The sequence below is a fragment of the Dipodomys merriami genome, unplaced genomic scaffold (genome assembly GCF_024711535.1).
Source record: "Dipodomys merriami isolate MVZ:Mamm:240054 unplaced genomic scaffold, mDipMer1.0.p SCAF_1, whole genome shotgun sequence".
Lineage (NCBI taxonomy): Eukaryota > Metazoa > Chordata > Mammalia > Rodentia > Heteromyidae > Dipodomys > Dipodomys merriami.
In genome coordinates, this window is record NW_027202270.1 from 104,960,659 (window position 1) to 104,984,227 (window position 23,569).

Consider the following 23,569-nt stretch of genomic DNA (forward strand, 5'->3'; position numbering starts at 1 on the left):
AGTTCTGAAAATATCTGTGGGTAAAAAGGCCTAAACTAGTCTTGGGCCTTTCATTTTATAAAGATAGCAAAACCATAGTCAAATCATTCTGTAGTTTTCTCCAGCAACTTTTATATAATCCTCATCTTTATGTAATTGTCATTCTTAAAAAGCAATGGGATAATCATGACTGATGTGTTTATTTTAGTGAATGTGTGTGCAGTCCAAAAATGCCTAAAGTCATTGTATTCTTTAAAACTAAAAACAGACCATATGATTTCTTCTCTCAACCTCTTTCCTCTGTTTAGTAACTATTAGAGTTGTAAGTTTCTCTTTGTGTCAGTTCACAATCTCTTTTATGAAACGTAATTGATGAGTATATGTAGCAGAGCTTCCTTGAACGGATAGGACTTTGCAATTCTGAACAACCTACTTTCATCACCCCATTAGCCTCTCTGCTTTTCTTGAATAAAAGTAGAATTAAAATCAACAGTAAAGCCCTAATAACTCTGAGTTCCAATTCCAGGTCTACTGAGTTTTAACTGTTTAAAGAAACTTAACAGTAGGGAGTGTTTCGTTGAGATCAAGTTTTTGTTTTTGTTTTTGTTTTTCTCCAAGAAAAGTGTTTTTGTGTTTTGAGTTGAGTTACAACCAGCTCTGCAGTAACATGGTTAGTGAGGAGATGGGGGCTTACGGTGTTTTATATTGAAGAAAGTACATTTTTTATCCTTTGGAAGAATTTACAAAAGGAATACATTTCTAAATTTTAGGGCTTTGATCTTTGAACTTGAGGGGTTGCAAACTTTTGAAGGATCCTTTGTATCTGTCCGGTTCTTGCTCCTCTGGTTGCTAGGAGACAGCATTCCTTAGGCTGAATATCCTACTTGCTGCCCAAAGTCATCATCAACAGTATCAGAGTTGAATTATTTTTTGGGCTGTACTTATGAAAACCACCCTCATGAATAAAACAAAAAAAATACAGGAGATTATATATCCCAAGTACTTTTCCCTTAACACATTTCTCTGGCTATTCTTCATATTTTTTCATAAAATAGTTTGAATCTGTAACTCTCAAGCCACGTTCTTTAGTTGGGGGGAAGCATTTGGGATTTATTTGTGCAACTCAGCAGGGCACATCTGGTCACATATGTGATTAATGGGGCTAAGTGCGGAAGGTCTTTGTGTTCATAGCCGAGCTGACAAGCTCAGCATTATTCATTGTTCGCAGATAGTATAGTGAGAATCTTCTGCAAGTGAAGACAGTGCTCTAGGTTTTTTTTATAAGCACGTTTTATTTTAGAAAACATTTTCAATGTAGTGCTCTATTTGTGATTAGTGATGCCGAGCCCTTCTATCTCAGTCAATATGTACCTTGATGCAATGTGGATATTCTGCTTCATTTCCCATTAGATGGATTGACACATGGTAACATAATGGAAACTTTCACCTATAGGACATTATGATCAACACATCTCCAGAAAATGAAATTGTCTTCCCCTTTTCCCTTGATTTAGAAAACTAGGGGAGTCTCTATTGTCAGTTCTGAACTTGATTTCTACTCATTAATTTTCACATATTTTCAGGTGGCTTTCAAGATCCATTTCCAGCTTTAAGATTTGCTAAGTCTAAGTAACCTGGATGCTCATTAAAGTTAACTAGATAGAGATAGAAAAAATAATTTTGATGACTACCTATCTATAACTTATACTCATGTAGTGTGCTTCATTCACTATGAATTTTGGAAACTAACTAAGCTATATGAAAGGAAAGATTGCATTCTGTAAACCATCTATTACAACATGCACTCACAAGGATTTTAGTTTCTCCTTGGGAAATAGGGGCAGTGTAAATGATACAATTTGAATGTCAATATAATAGGAGCATTTACTGGGAAAATATGAAAAAAATATGTGCTGGAAATTTCATCACATATAAGTCTCCATTGTAAGAAAATCCTTTGTGGAGTGTGTACAAATGCATGTTACCCCAAATGATGATGATGTACTTATTTTTGATAAAGAACCTTATACTGTGAAGAGACTTGCTGATATAATACCATGAGGTACATGGAAAAACATCATGACCCTATTACTCAGTGAACTTTTGCTTCTTAAAAAGTGCCAGTTATCAAGAGAAGTGCAATTTCATTGTAAACTACTTGAGGGAAATGACCCTGCGATCTCTGAGTAACAGCCCCATAGAGTGAACTGAGAAGATAGAGCTGGCTCATAAGCACGAATGCTGTTTTGCCTGTGAGACACAAGAAGCTGAGATTTCTAGTGCCTGATTTTCTAGTGTTGATTTTCTCCTTTCCTTTCTCCCTCCCTCCCTCCCTCCCTCCCTCCCTTCCTCCCTCCCTTCCTCCCTCCCTTCCTCCCTGCCTTCCTTCCTCCCTTCCTTCCTTCCTTCCTTCCTTCCTTCCTTCCTTCCTTCCTTCCTTCCTTCCTCCCTTCCCCTTTCTCTCCCTCTCCCTCCCACCTCCCGTCATGTCATTACTCCAGCTTGAATTTAGAGCCTCAAAGTATGGTTTGGCTTTTTTACTCAAGGTTATCATTCTACCACTTGTGCCACACCTTTCCTTCTGGATTAAAAAAAAGCAAACAGTTAATTGGAGTTAGGAGTTTCAGGGACTTTTCTTCTATGTTCTGGTTTCAAACCGTGATTCCTAAATCTCTGCTTTCTGAGTAGCAAAGATTATAGGCATGAGTCACTGGCTCTCAGTTCTGTTTTTGAGTTTTGTTCTAGCAAATCACTTTTGGGTCTTGATTCTTTTATCTTTATTTCTCAAGTAGCTACAATTACAAGCATGAGCCATTGGAGCTAGGCATGTTTTCTAGTTATAAATACAATAAAATACAATACATATACATGTATGTATCTTTTTCTGGTTACCAATATAATCTTTTCATGTGGTGCATAGTATTCAGAACCATTTTGAGTGTACGCTGATGCCGGATCCTCAAATGAGAAATGAAGCCAATGATTCTAGAATGATAAATAAAACCAATTTAGATCTACAAAACTAGTTTTTTTTTTTATCATTTTCTCTTACCTTTCTGCATCACATAATTAAAAACAGAGTCTACTTTCAATTTCTAAATGAACTGTTTCTCAAGCATTGGGAAAGTCTCAGCTATTAGCTCATGTCTGAATGACTTTCAAACTCTGTAATAGTGACAACTCCAGGCTTAGTGTTCTGTGATTATAGTATCCAGCCCCAGTTGTACAAACTTTTAGCATCATCTTCTCTTTTATGGCATAGACTTATTTTTCTACTTACCATATTGAAATTTGTTTTTTAAAGTAAATTGTACTAAGTGAAAACTTAGTACAGAGTTAGGTGGTTTCATGCAGGAAGGGCACAAGTTTCGGGAACACTGTTGTAAGAGATACTCGTGAGTAATAGCTAGATGACAGCTTCTAGTACATGGGTTCCATGTACTTAAAAGAATTAGTAAAGTAGTGATGGATAGTGTTAAATCTTGAAACCTGTTTGAGAAGTAATGAAGAGGATGGGAGAAGGTCTCTGAACTAAGTATTTTGCATATGCTCTTATTTGGGTCTCAGATATGCTGGGAAAAATTAGCTGTAACTTGCACGTTCAGGCTCAGGTCTGATCTGCAAGCTTGTCTTCTGATAGCATTGTTGAGATAAACAGCTCTCTAGCTCTCCTATAGCAGCCAAGTCTGCTTTCAGTGCAGACTGCACAGGAAATTCACATACAGGAAAACACAGTATGTTATCAGAAAGCATCAATTCACTAGAAGGTATCAATATTTTCTTCATCTTTCCCCCAGAATAAAAGAGTATGAACAAGCTGTCTATCTGTTTAACTGGGCTCTTAAAATTAACTCCCGTTTTCTGGATGCTTATGTTGGGAGAGGAAATTCTTACATGGAATATGGATCTGAGGAAGCCACCAAATATGCTCAGAAGGATTTTATGAAAGCGTTGCATCTTAATCCAGCCTACACAAAGGCCAGAATCAGTCTGGCCTATAATTTGCAGGTAATATTACAAAACAGCATTTTGAACACTGGAAGCATTATTTGGACAGGAGAAGAATATATTTATCTCTTACTGGTGATAGAGCTAATGTTATTTCTTTGAGTAGGAATGTTTAGCTTTCCCTTACTTTTATTATTCAGAGTAGCAGTGGGAAAGAGGGGTTTGATCATGTATAAGGAGCCCACCTGGACTAGTTTAGAGTCTTGGATCACTCCTGAATTTCCTTAATGTCTGGCCCCCTCATTACCCTGAAAAAGAACTTTAAAATTGATCTGAATTTCACATGTAAAAACCTGGCATAATACTTATGTAACTGGGTTATATCTTGGTTCTATAGGTTTGTCATCTTGAAGTAGTAAAAAAGTCAAGCAAATAACAATGTCTGAGAATTTTCAAGTGGACTCCTGCTATACCATAGGTTAGACAGACAAGTTTCTAGGGATGTCTGAATTCAGCCATCTTCCCTATGGCAGTCACATAGAGCCTGGAGTCAAGAACAAGAATCTTGACAGGAATTTGTCCTCTCAGCTGGAAAAGAGCTTTGCCTATTGGTGCTAAGCAGGTTTCCCAGTGGCTTCTGGGATTGAGATTTTATATCTCTTTTATTAATAAAAGATTCTTGGAATATACTACTAAGTGTGCTATATTTTCCATGAGATAGAACAGAATAATTTTAAGGCTTCTAATCTGCTTTAATTTGCAGAATTTTAAAGGTGGGTTTCAATTCTTACAACCCACAAAAAGTTCTGTTAATAATGTGCCATTAAGGTTGCTTTTCTTCCACTGAAATAGCAACTCTGACTGATCTAAGACTTCTGATACTAGAAAGGATGGATTGGTAATTATAGGAAGTTATGCCAAGAATTCATTAATCAGGGAAATAAGATTACCTTCTGAGAGTTAAATACAAAATTAGATATTATTGGATGACAGCTAAAATTTGCAAAGTCTATTAAGGAGACAAGATTGACTCCAAAGCAGCTAGCACCAAGTGGCAGCTGCTGGCATGAATGTCTCTACATTCACCAGACATTTTGAGCACTTAACACAGGGCAGGAACTGCTCACAGCCGGAGGGGGGGGGACGACCACAGTGAACAGTATATATGTATTTCCCTTAGGAGCTTAATTCCTAGTGCAGAGAGAGAAGCAATCATATGAATAATTATTTGATTATAATTGTGTTAACAACAACAAAGAAAAAGAACTTTTTCATGTAAAAGGACCTAGCTTTGTTGTAAGTATTAGAGAGCTTTGTGAAAAATTACCATTTCCAAGTCTTACAAATTGGGTGATGTCATTCTTTCTGATGGAAGCATAGAATTCATATATATATATATATGTGTATATATACACACACATATATATATATATATATATGCATCTGGGTTGGTTCCCTATCTTAGCTATGGTGAATAATGCTATAAAGCTACCAGTTGTGCTGGTAGCTTTAGTAACAACAGAGGATATACAATAGAAGGAAGAACATAGAAAAGAAACAAAAAATCACATAGTACAATTGAAAACAACAACAAAGAAAAACCTCGTGTCCATGTGTTGGAGTTTATTTTGTTTAGCATCATCTTATATGTTCATATGTACATAGCTATTGAGCTATTCTGCTCCTCTGCTAAGATTATCCTAGACATATACTAATTGTAAAGAAGGGAAAACATGGGACCTATGTTTCGGGTCTGGCTTGCTTCAGTGATTTTGGTACTCTGGTATTGTATATATGTTTATTTGAATTAGGGAAGGGAAGGGGAACAACAGAACGGTGAGACAAATGATGTTGGAGGGACAGGAAAGTAGGAGAAAATTGAAAATTGGGGGAAGGAGTAACAAGGTTTACAAGACATATACATTACTTATTTAACTGAAACCCTCTGTACATCACCTTGACAATAAAAAAGAATATAAATAAAATATAAAATACACCAAAAATTTACCATTTATGTTGAAGTGTGAAAGACTAGTAATTAGTCACAGGACTAGGATGTGGTTGGTGTTCCAGAAAGAAAGAATAGCCACCAAAAAATCTTAAGGAAGAGATAGAGAAGGGGGGAAGGGAAAGGGAGGGAGGCAGAGAGAGAGAGAGAGAAAAGGAGGTGGAGGGAGGGAGATAGAGGGAGGGGGAGAGAGAGGGGGAGAGAATGGGAGGAAGAGAGGGAAGGAATGGGAGGAAGAGAGGGAGGGAGGAGGGAGAGCAGAGAGTCAGGGACTGGGAGTGTGGCTCAAGTAGTAGAGTGCTTGCTCATCAAAAATGAAGCCATGTGTTCCAACTTCATTACTGCCCCTCTCCTAGAAAGAAAATCAAATTGAATACAATCCAACGTGACACTGAATCTGACTTCTGGAAGAGCAGAGGGCCCAAGGAAGTAGAAGGTTATGGACAAGGGGAGAGTGGTTGAGACAGGCTAGAGAATTAAACAAAGGCTGGCATTGAAGATTTGCAGTCAAATTAAAAATAGAAACAGCATTTATCAGAGAAGAGGAAGGGTGGGCATATACAGTAGTAAGATTCAATATACATATGTGAAAATGGAATCAAGGAACTTGGAGGGATGGATAGTGTTGGAAGAAATGAGGTAGAAATATATATATGTATTATATATGTGTATATGTCTGTGTATAAAGACAATGAAATAGAAAAAAATAAGCATCAAGTTTGCATCTTATGAAGGGCTTACTAAATATGTAATCTAGAAATGGATTGAAAAGCATGCCAGTATAACAGGAAAGGAAGGGAAGTATCTTTCTGCCCAAGGGAGGGAGAGTGACAATTTGTTCAATAACTGCATATAGATTCCACTCAGGATACACCAGGGAGCACCACAGAGGTGTCAGGAACAAATGACAAATGGAAACCTATTCTAAGCTGGTTTCAGTTTAGTGTTCCACTAATCAAACCTTAGTTTGCCTGCTTCATGGTTTATTACACAAACTTGTAATGACAAGGTGGATTTCCTAGTAACTTACTAAGTGAGAGAACCAAGATTTGCCAGTCAGAAAACAAGATCTGATCTCCTTAAGTTTTTTTTTTAATGTTTTTAAGTTTTTTAAGTTTTAGGTGAAAGGCACTGGGCTCAGCTTGGTTAAAGGTTAAAGTGAGTCAGCCTCTCAGATTCTGGAAGCTTGGGTTTTGAATCAATGAGAAGAAAGCATGGAGGTAGGACCATGCTGAATTAATTTCTCACTGATTTCCTGTGGTGAGGTGCTTAGTTGCTAGTTGAAATTCTCCAGGAGGCATTCAGAAATCCTTCTAAAAGTGTTATACTGCTCTTACCCTTTTTTCTCTCTCTCTTTGTAACTGGCACTAAATTTGGTATAGATATATGCTTGGTAGATACATGCATTGGTGGATATATGCATTGTCCATAGAATATATATATAGTGATCCTAAAATTCCAGATGCTCATGCAATTTATAAAAATAAGTTTTAGACTATGAATTTATTCACTTATTCATGCAGCATATATTAATTTTACTTTGTGTACTATGCATATTTTATATGAAAAGTCATTATGTGCCAAGTAAGTAAAAACAGTTCTTGCCTGTGTGTGTGGAGCTCCATATAAATATGTTAGCCATTGCGTGAAGCTCCGGAGTTGAAAATGGTGCTGTGATTTTACTGTGTCTGAGATTGGTATAGGAGATGACTTTACAATTAAATTTATTTTAATTTATTAAAAGTTCATCACAAATACTCAGAGGTAATTAATCAACTGACTATGCTCACAGTTTAAATTATTTTCTTACCTCAGATTTCACACAAAGTGAATATGCACTTACCAATGGTTTTAAGTGAGTGAGAATCATAACTGTTTGTCATGTTATAAAATATTTCTTATTTCATGAAATTGGAAATTTATTTTAGGCTCAAGAAAAATTCCAGAAAGCCTGGAACCACTTTACCATTGCCATAGAAGTTGATCCAAGGTGTTACCTAGCCTACGAGGGAAGAGGTGTGGTCTGTCTTCAAATGGGTAATAATTTTGCTGCAATGCAGGATATTAACGCTGCCCTGAAGGTAAAAGTCCACTTAGATGACGTTATTATTAGAATAAGTTAATACCACTCATGGACAGGTCCAAGTAAGAAGTTATCTGTTACCTTTGAAATTGACTCATATGTAGAAAACATCCTACAATTTCCTATTTTTTTCCCCTGAGTCCTACAATAAGGAGTGGCTTGTCCATTTTATAACCTAGCTGTATTAACAAACAAGAAGTATAGCTTAGTGGTAGAGCTCCTGTCTAGCAGTTGTGGTATTCTTGAGTTCAAACCTCAGTACCCCATGAACATCAATTCCTTTCAGCAAATGCAGCTTATAAATTTAATGAAACATCCATATTGTTTTGTTGCTGGGATTTTGTGGCCTGTAATCCTGGCTAATCAGGAGATCTGAGATCTGTGGATTGTGTTTTGAAGTCAGCCTAGGCAAGAAAGTCAGTGAGATCCTTATCTCCTGTTAACCAGCAAATAGCTGGAAGTAGAGGTGTGAGTCACGTGGTAGAGCACCACCTTGACTGAAAAATCCAAGCAAGAGGCTCAGGCCCTCAGTTCAAGCAACAATACTATCCCTGAGTTCAAACTTGAGTACTGGCACACACATGCGCGTGCGTGCGTGTGCGCGCACACACCCTCACACACACACACCCTCACACAAATATAGTTCTGTCATATAATGACAGAAAAATATAAAAACAAGGTTTGACAGAACCAGAGAAAGGACAATGTAAATCCTGATTCTTCCTGGAATGAAATGGCAACTATAAATCTTGCGTTTTAAACACAATAGCAGAAACTTCTTTTTCCCTATTTTTAAAGTTTCATTTCTGCAGATTTGAGTAGATACCAAAATGTGTAAGATAAGCAAAGGGAAATAACAGAAAGAAAATTGCTATAGCACAGGACAGATAGGCATGCTCATTATCCAATTTAGTTTCTCCTCCTCTTAACCTAGATAAGCAGATAAACTTTCCCCATGTGGCTGTCCCTTGGAAAGGATCTGAGTAAAAATAGTTTGATTGCAATCATGTCAACAAAATTTCACACCAAGCCCTTTCTCAAAATACTTTCTCTAATGGGGTTTTACCTGTGCTCTATTACTGGTTTCCCACAAGTAGATTTCATGACATACCTGAAGTCAGAAATGAATACTATTCCCAGATGCTCATGTTCTTGTATTCCAGATCAAAACTACAGCTGAGTTCTTAACAAATCGTGGGGTGGTTCATGAATTAATGGGTCATAAACATAATGCTATGAAAGACTACCAGGCGGCAGTGTCTCTGGACCCCACGTACTCTCTGGCTTACTACAATGCAGGGAATATCTACCTTCACCACAGGCAGTTTTCCCAGGTAATGTGCATCTTCTTGAATATTTCCTCTTTGCCCTTAAATGCTCCATACATATACTCTTTGGTATGTGTCGTATTGAAACACAATCCATTCTATTTCTAAGGTAGTAAATCTTTAGCTCCCCTTAAAAAAAAATAATGTTCCTAGTTGCTCAGGAGGCTGAGTTTGAGGATTGCTGTTTGAAGCTAGTCAATCCAGGAAAGTTCTTATCTCCAATAAATTACAAAACAACAACACCCCCCAATAAAATAAAAACAACAACCCAGAAGTGGAGCATGGCTCAGGTAGTAGAATGCTAGCCTAGAGCAAGAACAGTGCTCAGGCTGTAAGTTCAAACCCCAGGACTGGCACACATACATGCACAAATAATGTTCTCTTTCATAGCATATTCATCCATTAAATACTAATACTGGTCTAGATTTGTTGTTCTTCTTTGATCAATTTTTCAACATTTGCCATAAACATTATTTGGATTTCCTGAGAGGAAATGTGGCCATTTTCCTTGCCATATCCATTGTCAACTATTTCTGCCTGGAATTCTTTGCGCTTCATGACAGGAGGATTTAGCTCTTTTAATTTACACCTTTTCTAAATGTCAGAGACATGAGTAGAATCAGTGAAGAGACTGGAATTTCTGATCTGGTTTTGTGTAATCCTTAATTCCTTTCCATTTCAATTTATAGTATCTGAAATAAAAGTATTTGGGTCTTAGGTAATATAAATGTACAAATACATTTTATTTAAATTGTATTACAATTAAACTTTTAATTTTAATTAAAATTTTATTTTAATTAGCATGATCAAACTTACAACATTTTTTGAAATGGATTTTATTTATCTTTAAGTAGTTGTATGAAGAAATTGCAATTCAACAAAGCAGTTTATGAATATGATGCATCTTGATCAATGTCACCTCTCTCAGAAAACGTTTTAATATTTTTAATATTATATCTATAATCATTCTTTTATTCCGTTGTCCCTTATCTTTTTGAATTGATAGTTTATTTATTGATACTCTTTCATTTATATTGTGGTATTTAATTTCTTTTTTCCTTTTTTAATTTTAATTTTATTGTCAAGGTGATATACAGAGGTATTAGTTACTTAAGTAAGGTAGTGATTCCCCTGTCTTGTCTAACTTGTTACCCCCTCTTTCATTTTTCTCCCTCTTTCCCTACCCCTTCCCAATACCCCCCCCTCAAGTTGTATAGATCATTTCCAACATATCGTCTTGTGAGTATCACTGTTACATAGGTTCCCCCCTGTCCTTTGCCTTACCATTTTGTTGTTCCCCTTCCCTTCCTTAGTTCAGATAAATGTATATTCAATACCCAGGGTACCAAAATTTATTACAGTGACAACAGGGGATAAACAATGGGAAAACACAAAAGAAAAAAGAAATTACATAGTACTTTGAGAACAACGAGAAAGAAAAATCTCTTATGTCCATGTCTTGGAGTTCATTTTACTTAGCATCATCTTTTTTTGGCGGGGGGGGGGGGGGGTCTGGTCGTGGGGCCTGAACTCTGGGTCTGGGCGCTGTCCCTCAGCTCTTCAGTTCAAGGCTAGCACTCTACCACTTGAGCCATAGCGCCACTTCTGGCTTTTTTTCCTGCTTATGTGGTGCTGAGAAATCGAACCCAGGGCCTCATGCATGCAAAGCAAGCGCTTTACCACTGAGCCACCTTCTCAGCCCTAGCATCATCTTATATGTCATATGTACATAGCTATTGAGCTATTCAGCTCATCGGCCAAGATTATCCTAGGAATATACTAATTATTGCAAATAAAGGGAACCATGGGACCTATGTTTATTTGGGTCTGGTTTACTTCACTTAATATGATTTTTTTCCCAAGTCTTTCCATTTCCTTAAAAATGGGGTGGTGTTTTCCTTTCTGACAGAAGCATAGAATTCCATTATATCTATCTATCTATCTATCTATCTATCTATCTATCTATCTATCTATCTATCTATCTATCTATCTATCTATCTGTCTACCAAATTTTCTTGATCCATTCATCTACTGAGGAGCATCTGGGTTGGTTCAATATCTTAGCTGTGGTAAATAATGCTACAATAAACATAGCTGTGCTGGTAGCTTTAGTGTGGCCTTCTTTGTGGTCATTGGATAAATGCTTAGAAGTGGAATTGCTGGGTCATAGGGAAGCTCTGTGTTTAGTCTTTTGAAGAATCTCCATACTGCTTTCCAGAGTGGCTGAATAAGTTTACACTCCCACCAACAGTGTAGTTAGCATTCTCTTCCATTAATTTCTTCCAAACACTGTTTTGTCAGTATCCCACTTATTTTGTCCTGTAATTTGTGTCTTTTCTGTTCTTTGTTTTGATTTTTTGTACTATGCTCAAGCTCTTTTGATGACTTAGTGCTCTACCACTTGAGTTACACTCGTAGTCCAGCTTTTTGAGAGACTGAGACTCAGAGACTTTCCTGCCCAGTTTGTTTTTGAACCTTGATCCTACAGATTACCCTCTTCAGGAAGCTAGGATTACATGAGCCACTTTTGCCTGGCAGATCCGTAAGTCTTTTTTCCTAAATTTGAGTAAAATCCACATAAAATAAAATTTACCATTGTAACCATTTTAAAATGTATAGCTTGATTTGTATTAAACACATAGTCTGTCGGCTTTGACTTTTTTAGAAAGCTTTTTTTCTGAAGCAAAGGGAAGTTTATAGTTTTGCTCTAGTGACTATCACTGTATAAAAACTCACATTTTTCATTCTTCTTTTCTGTACTTTTCAACCACAGCAAAAATATACCTTGTATCTCTTCCTTGTCACTTACATGAGGGTGTAAAGCCATAACCCTTCCTCTTCCTTTTTCCTTCTGTTTTCTAGACAATGTCTCTTCTTGTATCCTAGGCTGGCTTTGAGCTGGCTGATCTCCCACCTCAGGCTTCTGAATGAGATTTCAGCATTTAAAAAAAAGTAAAGAGAGGGTTGGCTCCCACAGCCTGTTCTTTACTACTGATTTTCACAGAAGACTTTCTAAAACCACTTGTTGCCTCTCTGTTTCTCTCACCTTCCAGGTCTATGCAGACCTTCCAGTTTAAACCTCTACCTCCACTGCTTCTTCAACTACTTCAGTGTGTCTCGGTCCTGCTCTTACTAGACCTCTCAGCATCCATCTTAGTGGATCCTTGAATTGTGCATAAATGTAGCATAGAGTCACTATGATCTGGGATGAAAAGGCTTACACAATCTTGATCGAATTGCCTCTTAAAAGTCAAAGGAAGCAAAGTTTATAGAGAATGACCTGGTGGCTGTGTAGAATCGAAGCTTGAACTCAGCACCTTGTGATCTATTGAAATGAGTGCTCTATCATTTGAACCACACCTCCATCCCTTCCTTTCTCCATCTTAGTGCTCTTCACTTTCTATTACCATTTTTCTATCGTCCATCTTCCCAGCTGGATGATGCAGCCATGACCCTTAACAGCCTGCTGACCCCTGTGATAAGCTCTGCTGATCTTAATAGGGAAGCTGGAGGTTGGGGCAGGGTATCAAAGGCATAATTTTATAAAGCTTGAATAAGGATGTCACTGCCATGTCAGTAGACAGCTATTTTTTTTCCCCAGGCTGACAACCTAAAGTCTAAACTTCATTAATCTTAGATCCTTCCTAGATGCTTCCTAGAAATATTCCTTCCCATTGTAAAGTTGGTTAATAAGATGAAGACAAGTAAAATACCCAAGGGCATTTTTTGTTTCCATCTGGAAGACTCAGGGAACCACATACCTTTAAAAGTTATTTAATAACTCTGAGAATATCCTGTGCAAAATTATTTGCTTAGATCTATAGTGCAGCCTGACATCAAAAAAATAAGGTTCAGGGGCTGGGAAGGTGGCTCAGTGGTAGAGCGCTTGCCTTGCATGCATGAGGCCCTGGGTTCGATTCCTTAGCACCACATAAGCAAAAAGAAAAAAAAAGCCGGAAGTGGTGCTGTGGCTCAAGTGGTAGAAGCGCTAGCCTTGAGCTGAAGAGCTGAGGGACAGCGCCCAGGCCCAGAGTTCAGGCCCCATGACCGGACCCCCCCCAAAAAAATAAGGTTCAACTCCATAGTTGCTCCATACTTTAGACACAATAATTGGGCCAATATTTCATCTCCAATGTATTCCATTCTCTGTGTACACACATTGGACACTATGTGGTATCATGCGCACTTCCTCTAGAGATAAGCAGACTTTCATTTATTTATGCCGTATTCAACTATACTACTGTGCTTGCCTGCCTCTCCTTTCTGCAGTGACAGCTGATAATACAGAAAGGAATATGTAAGCCCTAGGGGAGTGGTCCCTAAACAAACCAACTCATCTCTGGAGAGTTAAAATGTGTATGAGCCTGGTGCTATGGCTTACAACTGTAATCCTAGCTACACTGGAGGCTGAGATCTGAGGTTTACGGTTCAAAGACAGCCCCATGAAGCTCTCATCTCCAATAAACTACTCAGAAAAAGTGCTGTAGCTCAAGTGGTAGAGCGCTAGCCTTGAGCACAAAGAAGCTCAGAACCAGTGCCCAAGCCCTGAGTTCAAGCCCCAGGACCATAAAAAAATGTATATTATCTGACTTTCTTTTTCTTTAGTGACCTAATGATTTAAAAGCACATTTGGAATAGTTGTTTGCATAAATTAGGAACTACTGATGACTTAAATAATTGGATATACTTTTAAATCAACTTATTATAGATATGTGGGCATCAGACCAATTGTTAAAAATTTAAGGCCTTTTATTACTAATTGCGTTGCCTTGGAATTGCTTCATACTCCTTATTCTTCAAGTATCTTCATTATGTTTATAGATTTTCAATTTTCAAAGTAATATATTCTAGTAGTTGTAATATAGTACAAAGTTACATTATTCAAAGTTTGGTACATTACAGGTATTTCACTGAATTCTTTTCTCTAACTAAGGTATTCATTTGTTCCTACCTGGCTAAAGTCATGATTTTGTGATATAGAATTTTCTAGCTGTTATCAATTTGTTAGTGATTAAGGTGAAGTCCGCTACTTCATGAAGAATGTAATGCTTGGTGTTATTCTCTTGCTTCATTCCCGATGTCTCAGTGTAGACTTCTTTTTAGGAGTGAATTCTCTTTAAGCTCTTCACAGGTAGATGTCAATACTGCTCCCATTTTAATAGATCTTTGAATTACACATAAATGTTGCATAGAGTAACTACCACCAGGGATGAGAAGACTTATACAATCTTGATAGAATTGCATCAGAGGAAGCAAAGTTCATAAGTACCTGAAGACTCTATTTATAGGCATTAGAAGAAAAGTAGCAAACCTGTAGTCATTGATTGAGTCTACTACATTCTGCATGTTGTTCTCAGTACTTTATATACTAGCTGCCTCATTCTTAACATCAGTGCAGGAAGTAGGTTTTTGGTAATTACCTTTGTTTTACAGAATGAGGAAATTGATGTAATTAGAGCTGTAGAAACTCATCCAAAGTAGAGGCAACATTTGAACCTCATGCATGTGCTCCTTGGTCTGAACCACAGCCACCATGACTCTTATCTTTGGTGAAAAGGAATTGAGGACAGATCCTTAGGAAATACAAAGGGAAATAATTGGAGAGAAAACAAACAGAAAGGTTGGAGAAAGACCAGGGAGACAGTATAGAAAATTTTACGTAGGAAAGAGAGATGAATAGGTCCATTCCACAGAGGTACATTGGTAGAAATAACTGGAAAATGTCCATCTGTAACCATAGCCAAAGCAGAGCTCATGGAATGGGAGGAGGTAGATAGGAGGCCAGTTTGTGATTGGTTGGGAAGAAATCAGCTGGTAAATGACTGGAGAAATAGAGTTGTATTGTAAAAAGGTTTTCCTTTAGTTTAAAGTAGGAACCAAATGTTTATCCATCAGCATTAGAGATGAGAGTCCTAATGAGTGGGTGAATGTCTAATCAGCATCTCAGTCACTTTGTGATGAAGGGGTAAGTTTAAAAAATTCCCATTTATTACATATCAACATTTAATTAAAAATATAATAAAACAACTTGCTAGATTTCTAGGTTGCTGTTGGAAGATCATTTCCATTAAGCAATGTCAATTAAAAGTCAAGAAATTAACCAAAGCTCTGGTACATTCTTTCCAGATAGCCTTTTTCATTTGGAAGTTAAAAATTGAGGAACTTGTGCCTGTAAGGCAAATTTCAGCCTGCTAAATGCAATCTCTGAGGTTCTCAGAAAATTCTGCTTTCTCTTTAACCAAACTCCACCCATCTTAATTTTTATGTTGAAACCTGAATTGATCACAAAATGTGAATATATAAATATACTGTGGTATATTAATATGTAATATATAATTATCTTTAAGTAGTTGTACAAAGGATTGTCATTCAACAGAGCAATTTATGAATACAGCGTGTATTAACATTATACCTTTTAACATCTCACCCATCCCTCCCAACCTACGCTAGAGTCTTTGATCTCAACAAGTTGATTTTTTCCCCGTCTCTTACTTATAAATTTTCATAGTATCACTGAGTTTTCATACTTTTGGACATTGCTTACAATTTTCTCTTGACGATTCAGTTATCTGTTCACCTTTTGTTCTGTTTTCATATACAATGTGTTGCCTATCTAATTTTCATTTTATCTTCTGTTCAGTCTTTCCTAATTGACTTTTTACCTTTTACTTGTGGTTCTGTTCAGGGGTATGAAATTTAGCTGGCAGTCTGTGGGAATATTTCACTATACTATGGAGAAATATTTTTTATGATCGACATTGACTAGCATTGCTGGCACATAATGTTCAGGTTTAGATCTTAATGCCTCCAAAGGCATGTATGCTAAAGGCTTTGTCATAAGCCACTGGTACTGTTGGGCCATGGAGGAATTTTTAGGAAGTGGGACCTAGTAGTAGGAAGTGAGGTCATGGGGCACATGGGACATTCCCTAAATTCTCTCTCTCTCTCTCTCTCTCTCTCTCTCTCTCTCTCTCTCCTGATTGCCATGAGATGAGCATCCTTCTCTGTCACTCTCTTGCCATGAGGTACTGTGCTCCACAGGCCTACCGCAACAGGGCCAAGTGACCATATCCTGCAGTCTTTGAAACAGCCAGGCCAAATGGATCTTTCCCTTCCTTTAAGTCAGTCACTTCAGGCATTTCAGTACAATGACAGAAAGCTGACCAAAACACATGGCAAAAACAAAAACAGAGCCAACTGTTGTCTTTTCTTTTTAAAAATTTTTTTCTATAGGACTTCTGTATTGGAGATGAAGGCTTCCATTGATCCATTATTGGTCAATCTTATGAAAGAGCTTCAAATTTCCAATGGCTGTCAGTTACAGTAGATTCAAATTATTTTATTTTTTCAACATTTTATAGGCCATTGACTACTTCTCGAAGGCTTTAAAGTTTAACCCAGAAAATGAATATGCTCTCATGAATCGAGCTATTGTAAATACAGTATTAGAAAAATATGAAGACGCAAAAGAAGATTTTTCAAGTCTAATTGAACGTTGTCCTTCTTGGGCTGCAGTGTATTTTAACAGAGCACATTTGTACTGCTGTTTAAAGCAATATCAATTAGCTGAAAAAGACCTTTGTCAAGGTATTGTTTAGTAATTATTTTGGTAAGATCATAGTAGTTGATATACTCCTTTCTTATAGATTAAAAAAGAAAAAAATTGTCTCTATAAATTTGCACAAGAATCGATGTGTCTAGATATCTAATCATGCCTTTCATATAATATACATTCCTTGATATAATTTCTTAACTTGAAAGAAAAGATTGTTGATTGTGAAATGGGGAGATTATGTGAGGAGGAAGCCAATGGAAAGGGGTATGGAAAAAGGAGAGGCTGAATATGATCGAAGCATTTTATCTTTATATATGAAAACAGAATAATGAAGCCCATTAAATTTATTTTTAGAAGGGGAATGGGGAAGAAGAAGGAATAATGGAAGATATGAATTCAATCAAAGTGCATATAGGCATGTATGGAAGTATCATAATGAAATCTCTTTGTATGATCAATATATCCTAATTAAAAAGCTTTAATAAACTTAGATATACAGAATTATTAGGAAACCACACAAGCAATGCCAACCTTTCAAAGGATAATACTGTACTGTGGTTCCCTAAATTAAATATATATATATATATATGCATGTGTGTATTATTACATTTAAAGAAAAGTACCTTCAAAAAAGTAATATTAAAATTCTTGCAAAAATTTTATCTTTAAAAACTGAAATTTTTTTTTGTGTTGACATAAACATATATATCATGAAGTTTGTGTTTGTTTTTCAGCCTTATATTTGAAGCCTGATGATGCTCTAATGTATAATCTCAGAGCAGAAGTTCGTGGTAAAATAGGTCTGATTGAGAAAGCTGTAACTGACTATAACCAAGCACTGGATTTTGAAAAATCAAGCTACATGATTAAATAGACTGTTTTAAGTTTCTATGATAATTTACATAGACTTTCTTCTTGCAACTGAAATGCATTTGTTGTTTAGAAGTTTATACCACCTTTGTTATTGTTCCTGGTAGACTTGGTATTTTCTATGACCTTTTAATATATTTAACAACTGTATTTAATATATTTAACAACTGTATTTAAATATTTAATATATTTAATATATTTAACAACTGTAACATTGTTGCACATATATATAGCATGAACTAAATTTCTTCAGAAGATGCACTGTTTAAATGGGAATGTTTCTTAAGGATTATTAATGTTTAAAGTAAGAGAATTTTCCTTCGGAGTACTACTTGATTGTAGACAAAGTGTCATCCAACTTTTCATACATTTCTATTCATAATATGTATACAACTGCATCTATCTTTAAAAAATAAACATAAATTGATGATTTTAAAAATTAAAGTCAAGTACATTGTCTCTGTCCTCCTTTTAACATTGTGTATTCTGGACTATATCAGATACTCATATGCTTCCAACTAATAGACATGTTTCTCCTTTACATAGTTGCTTGTCTTCTAGGATAACTCCTACGAAGATTTAGGTGACCTATTTTCCTGAGGTAACCCTTCTACAGTGTGTGTGTGTGTGTGTGTGTGTGTGTGTGTGTGTGTGTGTGTGTGTGTGTGTGTGTGTGTGTGTGTGTGTGTGTGTGTGTGTGTGTGTGTGCTGATCCTGGGGCTGGAACTCAGTGACTGAACACTGTCCTTGAGCTCTTTTGCTCAAGGTTGGCATTCCACCGCTTGAGTTACAGCTCTACTTCTGGCTTTTTGGTGATTCATTGCAGATATAAGTCTCATTGACTTTCCTGCCTGGGGTTGGCTGAAATCTTCAGATCTTATCCTCCTGAGTAGTTAGAATTACAGATGTGAGCCACCAGTGCTCAGTTCCTTCTGCTTTTTTAGTTTAAATTTCATAAATATTTGAATAATACAATTTCAAAATGTGTGTGTATGTATACATTCTCATATGTATGTGTGTGTTCATTTGTAATGAGGGCTTCACAGCAGTGGATGATGAGTAAAACCAAATTACAACAGTGAAAGGTTATTTTTGGACTGTTTCTGAGGAATGTTGAGTGAAGCAGAGAGCCCCCTCTTTTTACCTCACTGACAATAAGAAGGCTTTCTGATGTTTGGTTCATTCACATTGTTCCCTTCAGTTTGTTTTCCTTTCTGGTGTTTTATTTTTCCTGTACATCTCTAGGTCTTAAGGGGCCTGCTTTCATGATGGTCAGGTATTTGGAAAGATACTTCTGTCCGCTTTCCTTTCCCAACACAAAATTGGTTTCAATTTGTAAGCTAATACGAAAATGCCTCACACTTTTCAGGATACTTTTCCTGGCGTGATAAGTAGGTCTATGTGAGGACTGGTTTTCTTTCTCTTTTTTTTTAAACACCTCTGGTGTTACAGTTACATGAGTAAGGTAATGAGTACATTTTTTTGTTGAACATTGTTACCCTCTCCTTTGTTTTTTTTTTAATTTTAATTTTAATTTTTTGTGAACATACTGTACAGAGGGGTTACAATTACATGGGCAAGATAATGAGTACATTTCGTATCAAGCATTGCAGCCTCTTCCTTTGTTTACCCTTCACATCCCTCTCCTTTGTTTTATTCCTACTATCCCTCCCCTCCCAAGTTGTAAAGATCATTTCTAACATAGTGTCTTGTAAGTATCATTGTTGCAGTGGGTTATCTCGTGTTCTTGTTTCAGCATTTTGTTATTCCCCTTTCCCTCCCCAAATTAGATAAATGTATATACAAGATGCAGGGCACCAAAATCAAATACAGTGATAACAGGGAATATACCATAGGGGGAAGAACATACAAAAGAAATAAAAAAATCACATGGTACATTAAAAACAACAAAGAAAACCCTTTTGTGTCCCTTTATTGAAGCTACTTCAGCTGGTGGCCAAACACACTAATATGTGATTTTAGATTCTCCTGTGCTTTCTGGTCTCCAAATCCTAGCTGTAGGTTAGATTCAGACTGACCTCACAGACAGAAACTCTCCCCTTGAGCAGCGAGTATGTATTTCTTCTCTATTCCCTGGCTATTACTTGCTGAGATGCAGGCTCTGCAGGATTCTTTCTCTCTGTGAACAATCCCTTTGCAGTGCAGATGTGCAGGAGACTGGTGTTTCTGTCATATAAAATTTTGATGATGGGACTCCATCTCTTAGTAGAATATCCCAAGACACTCAGCTTGTGTAGATTCCTAGAGAATATCTTAGGTTTTCTCCCTTCCCTGCTCCATTCGATTTTTTTTATCCCTACCATTCTTGCTTTCTTGGATTTGAACTTCTTGATTAAGTGGTAGCACAAAAGCACTTATAAGACAGAATATGATCATTGTTGAGGAATGATACACAGCAGAGGTCACAGGACCAAACTGGGCATCAAAGGGCTAGTGATGTCTGATAGGTCACAATGCCTATAACCCCTCAACCCCCACAGCTTCTTCACACACTGAGTGTCCTACTGCAAGCACCTATGCTGCCCACTGGAGACATTTCTCAGAGTCAAAGTCCAAGACTAGGGGTTGACTATATTCTTCCCTCCCCTTGACCTCACTTCCCACTTTTCAAGTACTTGTTTGCTGGTGTTCATTTTGTTGATCTGTGAATTAGCCTTTCTAGGAAATTACACCATTTGAATTCTTGCCTGAAAATTCAGTATCTTAGTTAATACATGGTGTATACTTGCATCCAGCCCCGAAGTATTTACTAGTCATTATAAATTAAGTTATAGCTTCCACATAGGAGAGAACACATATGAGGGAAAACGTTTCAAATTTGGTTCATTGGTCCCAACTTACTTCACATCATGTGATTTTTTTTGCAAGTCCATCCATTTCTTTGCAATTGATGTAACATCACTCTTCCTAATAGATGAGCAAAATTCCATTGAGTATATATGCCACATTTTATCAATCCATTTGTCTATGGAGGGTCATGGAATGAACCTTTCTTGGAGCTAGTAGTTACTGTGCGCATTTCTTGGTTTTCTCTTCATGACAGAGCAGCATCTAGGTCACCGACTAACAAAACATTTTTTATGATATCGGGTAAATTCTAGGAGTAAGATTTTATTGTTATAGCATGCTAAGAATGCGACTTGCCTGTCTAGGCACCAGTCACCTGATGCTTCTTATTTACTTGCATTCTGGGAAAATTTTACTTCACAGAATAATTGCTTAATGGACATAGCTGGAGAGCAACCAAGTGAAGGACAAGAAAACATCTAATGGCTGTGGAGAGGAGTGAAGGAAGCAAAAGGTGACTGATACCTGGACTTACGGTAGGTCAGATACACAACACCAATCTGATGCTTGAGCATCCCAGTCCACATCCTTAGCCTGTCAGAACAATAAGATCTCACTACAGACTTTCCCCAGTGTCATAAAAATATGTTGTTAGTGTTAATGGCCATCCACCTTGAGGGTCCAATGTTCAACATGTTCTCCTGTCCTCACTCATCTTTGCCTGGATGGAATTCTTAGGAAGTTCTCTCCCTCTCTGGTAGGGTACCTTAGATCTATTATCACACACTTTGATGGCACTACACACCTGTGTATCTTGTTTACAGGCTGGCTTCCACACTAGACTGCAAACTCTATAAGGGTGAACATTCTATCTATTTGTCCAGCACTGAATCACTAATACCACAGTTGCACAAACAAAGAAGATGCTTCATAAGTATATGATATACTTACTTTAATAAATAAGAGACCTGGACACTCACACAGGACATTATGCCCCAACATATGAGAAAAGTGTGTTTTACTATTTCCATGATAAAAAAAAGATACACTGAGATGTTTTAGGCAAGTTTAGACTCCTGAAAAATCAAAGTATTGACAACATGTCTCTTAATATTTTATTTGTTCAGCATTCCCCCAAGTAGAGAGATCTTTAGCATCTTCACAGTCTTCACAGTGCATAATGTGTGTGCTCATGTACACACACACACACACACACACACACACACACACACACAGAGTACACCTTGGAATCATAAGATTAATCTTACAAAATGAAATTAAAAACTGAAGAAGTCATGGACGATATCAGCCTGATGTAAAAATGACCTATCCCAAATATTAGCTAACAAATAATAGCTGAAAATAGAACTTCGCCAAGGTGATGAGGCTGTAATGGTTGAAATAAAGATGTACTAACATCTCAAACTAATCACTGTTATTTTTATAATTGGATGATACAATCAATTGTAACCTAATCAAATAGTCTAAAGAGACATAGCAAAATTTCAATTACTGTCATTTCTTAAGAAAAGTTTCACCAATCAAAGAAACATTATGTATACTGAACCTAGAATGAGGGGGAGGAGATTATTAGAGTTCAAACACTCTTATGCATATTTCTGACTGTCTGATACAGATGTTTTAAACAATTGAGGGGAATATTTATATCTTCTGATATATTGTTAGTTGGAAAATTCGTATGAAGAACATAACATTGTCCTGGCTTTAATCTACTAATCCATAAGGCAATTCAACAAAATCAAATCAAGTCAAAATCAAATACCTTGATTTTATTCTATATAAGAACCATTTCAGTGATAATTTATTTAATCATGTGGACATGTAAAAAAACTAAAATAATATAGTACAAGAGTCCATTGTGTTGTGAAATAATTGTATTTATGCAGAATATTGTTTCAGAGAAAGCCTGAAATTTTGTCATGAGCAGGATTAGCCATGGAGGGTTTGTCCAGAGAAGCCATGTGGGAGGTTTGAGGGCTACTGTTTGACTTTTTTGTTTTCATTTTACTCTTAACACTTTTGCATTTGGATGCATTTTGTTCTTAGCCATTGAACACATGCTGGTAAATAAGAGAAGCATAACATCTCCTTTCATAAGTTGACTTAAATACTTCGTTGGAGACAACGTTTAAGATGATAGAAAATTAACTTACACTGCCCATTTCCTTGGGTGCCTACAGTGGGCTGTGAGCTAGAGCTGGCAGGTGAGTCAGTCCTTCAGAGGTCCCACAGGCTCAGACCTTTGTAAGCCCCATCTACAAAGCAAGTCAAGATCTGTTTGCACCATTACCATCTCTTAAGAAAAGTGTACTATGTTAGAGTGTACTTACATGGAGTTTTCTAAAATTCATCTCAAATGATCAAAGACACTTAAATTTCTAAGGAAAATACAAAACTTGCTATCTGTATGTGTGGGACTTTTATCTTGTTAGTGCTATGATTTTCATTTATTTGTGTGTGTACTCATATGATGTCTTAGTTTACTTCAGAGCTTTTCTCTGAACATAGATTGATTACCACACTTCCTATATAAAAGAAAAGAATAATTGAAAACCTTGTCTCAATGTATTGATCAATTTTGTGACACAAATGTTAATTCAGAGAGTAATCTAGGGAGATTAGTGGTATATGGTGATGATACTTAAAAATTTATAACTATCACTTCTATGAAAGAAGTCATCAAATGGAAAAAGCATGAATCATATTCAATATACAAATAACCTCCTTCATCTTATTTCAGTTAGGTACTGAGTAAGCATTGCTGCTCTATATTATCACGTGAACTTTGAAGTCCAACTCTTACTCTTAGGTCCTAAGACTCAAGGGAAAGATTCTTACTTGTCCGTTTTGTGCTAGTCCTGGGGCTTGAACTCAGGGCCTGGGTGCCGTCTCTGAGCTTTTATGCCTGAGGCTAGTGGTCTACCACTTGACCCACAGCTCCACTTCTGGCCTTTTATGGGTTTTCCTGA

The 23,569-nt window shown here is 36.8% G+C and overlaps 1 protein-coding gene across 4 annotated transcripts in view; it reads left to right on the forward strand.

Moving 5' to 3' along the window:
* Positions 1-23,569, forward strand: part of Ttc6 (tetratricopeptide repeat domain 6) — a 173,278-nt gene that overhangs the window by 145,595 nt on the left and 4,114 nt on the right. For 2 of the 4 annotated variants that reach the window (XM_070026900.1, XM_070026905.1), the window contains 5 exons: positions 3,777-3,987; positions 7,864-8,016; positions 9,182-9,352; positions 16,708-16,933; positions 17,636-17,904. In XM_070026900.1, the coding sequence (XP_069883001.1) occupies positions 3,777-3,987; positions 7,864-8,016; positions 9,182-9,352; positions 16,708-16,933; positions 17,636-17,775 (901 nt within the window). In that variant the 3' untranslated portion in view covers positions 17,776-17,904. Of the gene's footprint in view, positions 1-3,776; positions 3,988-7,863; positions 8,017-9,181; positions 9,353-16,707; positions 16,934-17,635; positions 17,905-21,002; positions 21,116-22,646; positions 22,712-23,569 lie in introns of those variants that run through there. The other 2 variants (XR_011373032.1, XR_011373031.1) reach the window with 2 other exon arrangements.